Source organism: Physella acuta, unplaced genomic scaffold, assembly GCF_028476545.2.
Source record: "Physella acuta isolate Inbredline_101_S28 unplaced genomic scaffold, ASM2847654v3 ptg000995l, whole genome shotgun sequence".
NCBI classification, from domain to species: Eukaryota; Metazoa; Mollusca; class Gastropoda; family Physidae; genus Physella; species Physella acuta.
Genome location: NW_026732512.1, coordinates 162501 through 169023, shown reverse-complemented (window position 1 = coordinate 169023; position 6523 = coordinate 162501). Strand labels below are relative to the sequence as shown.

The following is a 6523-nucleotide window of genomic DNA, read 5'->3' as shown; positions in this document are numbered from 1 at the left end:
TAATATATAAAATATATATTATATATTTATATATATATATATATATATATATATATATATATATATATATATATATATATATATATATATATATACAATATATACAATTAACATAGAACATTAATTTACAATTAATATAAAATTCCTGGGACATCCTCCCACATAATATATAACATAAATATTTCTGTAACCCCTTCCCTTCAACTGTTTGAAATAAGGAAGCAAAAGATTTCCTCTGTAATGATGTGATCTGATAATGTATTAATAATTTGTTGTTATGTGTGTGTGTGTGTCTCGTCGTAATAAGAAGGGGGTGGGGCTGGGGAGTTAAAAAGATTTGACATTCCATGAAGGGAATTGATAAAGCAGAGAGCTGAGCTAAGTTTCCTATAGATAAAGTAGAAAGCTGAGCTAAGTTTCCTATAGATAACCTAGAGAGCTGAGCTAACTTTCCTATTGAAAGCACAAAGAGATGAGCTAAGTTTCCTAATGATAACGTAGAAAGCTGAGCTAAGTTTTCCTATAGATCACATAGAGAGCTGAGCTAAGTTTTCATATTTAACTCACGCCCGAATGTCAGACTTGAGCCAAACGACCTTTCGATTATTTACCATTGTTGGTCGGACTGACTTTTGAACGTTCGCTAAATGAACAACAAACAAGTTTTTTACCGGCTCAAAGGCTACATCTTACCGCGTGTCCCGTAGCTACTGGGGCATACTAGTTTCCAGGACCGTATGCTTTACTAGGAGGGGGGGGGGGGGCGGGGGAGGAAGAGGTTCGCATGCTTATTTTTACACCTTTGAATCCTACAGCTATAAAAAAAATGAAGAACGAGTTCATTCTAAACCTTGTGTCATGTGTAAGGCCTAACTGGACTTCTGGAAGACCGTATAAAAGGGCGCCAAGTTTTAGCAGACGACCACAGGGAAGTAACTCGTCTTAGGAGTGACCACTAGTTACAGGTGAGATCTTGTTTTCTATTTGTAACGTTCAACTGGAGTTTTCAATTTGTGACGTTTAGCTTGGGTTTTTAATTTGTAACGATTAGCTAGAGTGAGCTATAGAGAGCTAGAGAGTTAGACTGCTAACCAAAAAGTCTCGAGTTCGAATCCGGGTTCAATCAGTAGAACTTCCCTAAGTCCACCTAGCTCTGGGCCCAGGTTGGGCATAGCGCTGAACACACTATCCCTTCATATGCCGAGATATCTGAAACAGATGAACTCTACTTCATCTGCCCCATATGTCATGGAAATAATGCTGTGAATGAGCTATGCTGTATTTTCAAACGTGTAACTGTATACAGATGCAGATAAAGAAAGAACTGTTCGCGTCACAACTGGACCTCATATCTCGATTGTACTAATCCCTTTAATTAATTATCTCAACGTATTAATCCCATTGGTTCAAAGGGACCCAATCATTATCGTTGACAGTAGGAAGATGTGTTTTCGCCAATTAAATAAATAAAAATATATTAAACAAGCTTGAAAAAGCCATTTTAAAAGTATTTATCTAACAAATCATAAGCCTATATTCCTGGAGTCGATGATAGAAGACGATACTTTTTGTCATCTTTCTTTGACCTATTTTTCCTGTGCTAAAAGTTTTGATTCGTGACGTTTGAATGATAATTTTTTAAACGCATCGCGCTTAAAATAGCCAAATGCATTGATTTAGCAATGATTTGGTACAAAATGATACATAACTACACATTGATTAGTGCACTGTTTTAATAAAACAGCTCAAATCACTTAAGACTCGAGTGTTTCGCTTAAATTGTTCTATTTTAAAATTATCATTTCAGTTAGTATCTTCCGTTGTTTATTCCAGTCTTTTGTGATACAAATTCCCAGAAAAATGCGCAATCCGAAAACTGCGCAACGGAAAAATTCAAAAACAAACAAATTATGTACTAATACACTTCAATTTTATTATATTTCGTGGAAATTTCTTTTATTATGCTACATTGTACATAGAGTCACTCTTTGTAAGTGCTTGATTTAAGAAAACAAAATGCCCGTTACGCAGTTTTCTTTAACGGTCACCAAATTCAAGTGAGTTTTACAAATCCGGTGTCGTCTTGCCTTGAGCGGTGTCATAGAAGATTAGTGCTTGCAAAATAAATTCCATCTTTATTGAACGTGTCTAAAATATTTTGTTTATCTACAGATACACTCGTGATTTAAAACTTATTATTATTAGTTGATATAAGCCATTTAAATTTAAGGATTTAAAATACCTCCTTATGTATAAATTATTTAAGTATTTAAAATGCCTCTATTGTGTGTTACTATTTTAGTTTTCAAAATACATTTGTCCAATTGTAAACTATTTAAATTTTAAAATACTTTTTCCAATTGTAAACTATTTACGTTTTAAAATACATTTTCCAATTGTAAACTATTTGAGTTTTAAAATACATTTGACCAATTATAAACTATGTAAGTTTTAAAATACATTTGTTCAAATGTAAACTATTTAAGTTAAAAAAAAATTTGCTCAAATGTAAACTATTTAAGTTTTAAAATACATTTGTCCAATTGTAAACTATTTACGTTAAAAAATGAATTTGCTCAAATGTAAACTGTTTAAGGTTTACAACACATTTGTCCAATTGTAAACTTTTTTTGTCTACGTTCGACAGACATGTTCATCCAAGCAGCAGCCACTCTTCTGGTCTTCGTTGCCGTGACCTTGGTTCAAGGTCAACAGGGCAACCCAGGTCCAAACTTTCCCAGTGGCCCTGGGGGTCAAGGGGGTCAAGGTTTTCAGAGTGGTTCAGGGGGTCAGCTGACTTCAGGAGGCCAATGTAAGTATTAGACAGACACCACTGTAGATTTGTGCTGCATCGGTGGTTGAAAATCTTTACTAATGGGATCTTCTTAACAAGGGGTGTCAGGTTACTGGTTTTAGACTAAATACTGATATAGCTTGCTAATATCAACGCTAAAAACAAGATATCTATCCTTTACCCTAAACCCACGTCTTACCCTAACCATAATGTATGACCCAACACTACACTTGATATTACAATACTATCCCTGGCCTAACAACTATTTTTAGAAAAGTCTATCGTCACAACGTTAAAAAGTGGGAACAAAAATAAATAAAACAAACTACTTCAGTATACGAATTACTGGGCTTCAGAAGCCATTTTATATTTGTAAAACTAAGAGGCGCGAGATCCATTTGTGCTCATGTACCCCCACTCCCCAATTTTCTTTTAACGGTAAACCATCATGATCACCATTAGATATCTTTTGGAATCTGTAAAAATAAATTGACGTCCGCTAAGTCCAATGCCCCAACCATGTATTTTTATCTTCCGTCCAGTCCATGTATTTTTATCTTCCGTCCAGTCCAATGTCCAATCCAAATATTTTTATCCTCCGCCCAGTCCAATGCACCAGCCATGTATTTTTTATCCTCCGTCTAGTCCATGTATTTTTATCCTCCGTCCAGTCCATGTATTTTTATCCTCCGCCCAGTCCAATGCCCCAACCAAATATTTTTATCCTCCGTCCAGTCCATGTATTTTTATCCTCCGTCTAGTCCATGTATTTTATCCTCTGCCCAGTCCAATGCCCCAACCAAATATTTTTATCCTCTGCCCAGTCCAATGCCCCAACCAAATATTTTTATCCTCTGCCCAGTCCAATGCCCCAACCAAATATTTTTATCCTCTGCCCAGTCCATGTATTTTTATCCTCCGTCTAGTCCATGTATTTTATCCTCTGCCCAGTCCAATGCCCCAACCAAATATTTTTATCCTCTGCCCAGTCCAATGCCCCAACCAAATATTTTTATCCTCTGCCCAGTCCAATGCCCCAACCAAATATTTTTATCCTCTGCCCAGTCCAATGCCCCAACCAAATATTTTTATCCTCTGCCCAGTCCAATGCCCCAACAACGAAATGAGAAACTACGAACACAGCAGCGACTGCACCCAGTTCTGGCAGTGTGACGGGGGCGTGCCCACCTTGTCGTCGTGCCCACCTCAGCTGATCTTTGAGCCCCGCAACGGTACCTGTGCCTTCCCATGGCAGGTCCAGAACCCCAGATGTCGGCCCGGAGGTAAGGTTTGATTGTGAAGGTGTTCACATTTTGACATGTACGTTTTATTAATATAAGGGACGGAGTGGTCTAGTGGTAGAGAGCTAGACTGCTAACCCGTAAGTCTCGAGTTGGAGTTCAAGTCAGTAGACTGTTCCTGAGTCTACTCAGCTCTAATGGGTACCTAACTGACTTTAGGGGAAGTAAAGGCGGCTGGGCATAGTGCTGACCACACTATCCCTTCATATGCTGAGGTCACAGATGAACTCTACTTCATATGCCCCATGTTACTTCAGGTTTAAAAAAAGTAACTTTACTTATGTCTATCTCTTCTCAATTCCAGAGTGTTCTTACTCCAGTTTATAAAAAAAAAATCATAAAAGGCTTTACATTTACTTTTCTTCTTGTTAGCCCTGGGTACAGACGGTCCTAACTACTTGACCACCCCACTCCATAATGATTGGAGTTTTAATTAATCAACCATGTATTCCAGGTATGTGCGCCAACAGCCCACCCGGCTTAAACCCCAGCTTCGCCTATGCCGTGGCTCACGAGCGTTTCTGTAACGCCTTCTTCATGTGCTCGCTCAACTACCTGTTTGAACAATGCGTTTTCTGCGGGGAGGGCATGTACTTCAACGAGGTAAGACATTTTCCCATCATATGGTTGTATGTGGTAGACTATCCACTGTGTTGGTGAGGTAAAACATTTCCCATCATATGGTTGTATGTGGTAGACTATCCTCTGTGTTGGTGAGGTAAGACATTTCCCATCATATGGTTGTATGTGGTAGACTATCCTCTGCGTTGGTGAGGTAAGACATTTCCCATCATATGGTTGTATGTGGTAGACTATCCACTGTGTTGGTGAGGTAAGACATTTTCTCATCATATGGTTGTATGTGGTAGACTATCCTCTGTGTTGGTGAGGTAAAACATTTCCCATCATATGGTTGTATGTGGTAGACTATCCTCTGTGTTGGTGAGGTAAGACATTTCCCATCATATGGTTGTATGTGGTAGACTATCCACTGTGTTGGTGAGGTAAAACATTTCCCATCATATGGTTGTATGTGGTAGACTATCCTCTGTGTTGGTGAGGTAAGACATTTCCCATCATATGGTTGTATGTGGTAGACTATCCACTGTGTTGGTGAGGTAAAACATTTCCCATCATATGGTTGTATGTGGTAGACTATCCTCTGTGTTGGTGAGGTAAGACATTTTCTCATCATATGGTTGTATGTGGTAGACTATCCTCTGTGTTGGTGAGGTAAAACATTTCCCATCATATGGTTGTATGTGGTAGACTATCCTCTGTGTTGGTGAGGTAAGACATTTCCCATCATATGGTTGTATGTGGTAGACTATCCACTGTGTTGGTGAGGTAAAACATTTCCCATCATATGGTTGTATGTGGTAGACTATCCTCTGTGTTGGTGAGGTAAGACATTTCCCATCATATGGTTGTATGTGGTAGACTATCCACTGTGTTGGTGAGGTAAAACATTTCCCATCATATGGTTGTATGTGGTAGACTATCCTCTGTGTTGGTGAGGTAAGACATTTCCCATCATATGGTTGTATGTGGTAGACTATCCACTGTGTTGGTGAGGTAAGACATTTTCTCATCATATGGTTGTATGTGGTAGACTATCCTCTGTGTTGGTGAGGTAAGACATTTCCCAGCATATGGTTGTATGTGGTAGACTATCCACTGTGTTGGTTAGGTAAGACATTTCCCCAGCATACGGTTGTGTGAGTGGCCTAGCGGTAGAGAGCTAGACTGCTAACCAGAGAGTCTCGAGTTCGAATCCGGGTTCAAGTCATCCCTGAGTCCACCCTGATGAGTACCAAACTCACGTTAGAGAAACAAAGGCGGCTGGGCAAAGTGCTGACCACGCTATCCCTTCATATGCCGAGGTCTTTGAAGCACATGAACTCTACTTTATCTGCACTAATTCAAGGCCTATAACTCCAGGTCTCTATAGGGCCGAGCTCAAAACCCGCACCTAAAATCTTATCGACTAACCAACGCCTTTTATTTCAACTTATATTTAATGTCAATTATGAGCTCTGTTGCAAAGTCAGTAATGACCCCCCCCTCTCTTCCCCCCCCCCCCACACACACCATTCATGTAATATCCATACTAAAACCCATACCATTTATCCCAGGGTGCCGGGGGTTGCCGTGACGCCCGAGGGGCCAACCTTGAAGTCGTCTGCCGAGGAAAAGAGATTGTTGAACACAGACGTAAGGCCGAAATCTCTAACGACCCCATCTGTAAACTCAACGCTGTCCCCAGCAGCAGTTTTCCTACTAGCAGACCCCAGACGTTCACCACCCGCCCATTCAATGGCCGGAAGTAAAGCAGACGATAGTTGCAGACGTGGGCGCTGTGACGTCATGCTGGGTGGGAGGTATTATTGAAGAAGATGGCCTTTACATGCATACTTTAATATTATCG

General features: G+C 39.6%; 1 protein-coding gene across 1 annotated transcript in view; it reads left to right on the top strand.

The window, feature by feature from the left end:
• Positions 1–818: 818 nt before the first annotated feature.
• Positions 819–6523, top strand: part of LOC131954398 (uncharacterized) — a 5750-nt gene continuing 45 nt past the window's right edge. Inside the window, exons 1-5 of the mRNA XM_059318035.1 lie at positions 819–965; positions 2648–2812; positions 3898–4077; positions 4550–4698; positions 6231–6523. The exon at positions 6231–6523 is cut by the window's right edge and continues 45 nt beyond it. Of these exons, the coding sequence (XP_059174018.1) occupies positions 2650–2812; positions 3898–4077; positions 4550–4698; positions 6231–6425 (687 nt within the window). The 5' untranslated portion in view covers positions 819–965; positions 2648–2649 and the 3' untranslated portion in view covers positions 6426–6523. The remainder of the gene's footprint in view (positions 966–2647; positions 2813–3897; positions 4078–4549; positions 4699–6230) is intronic.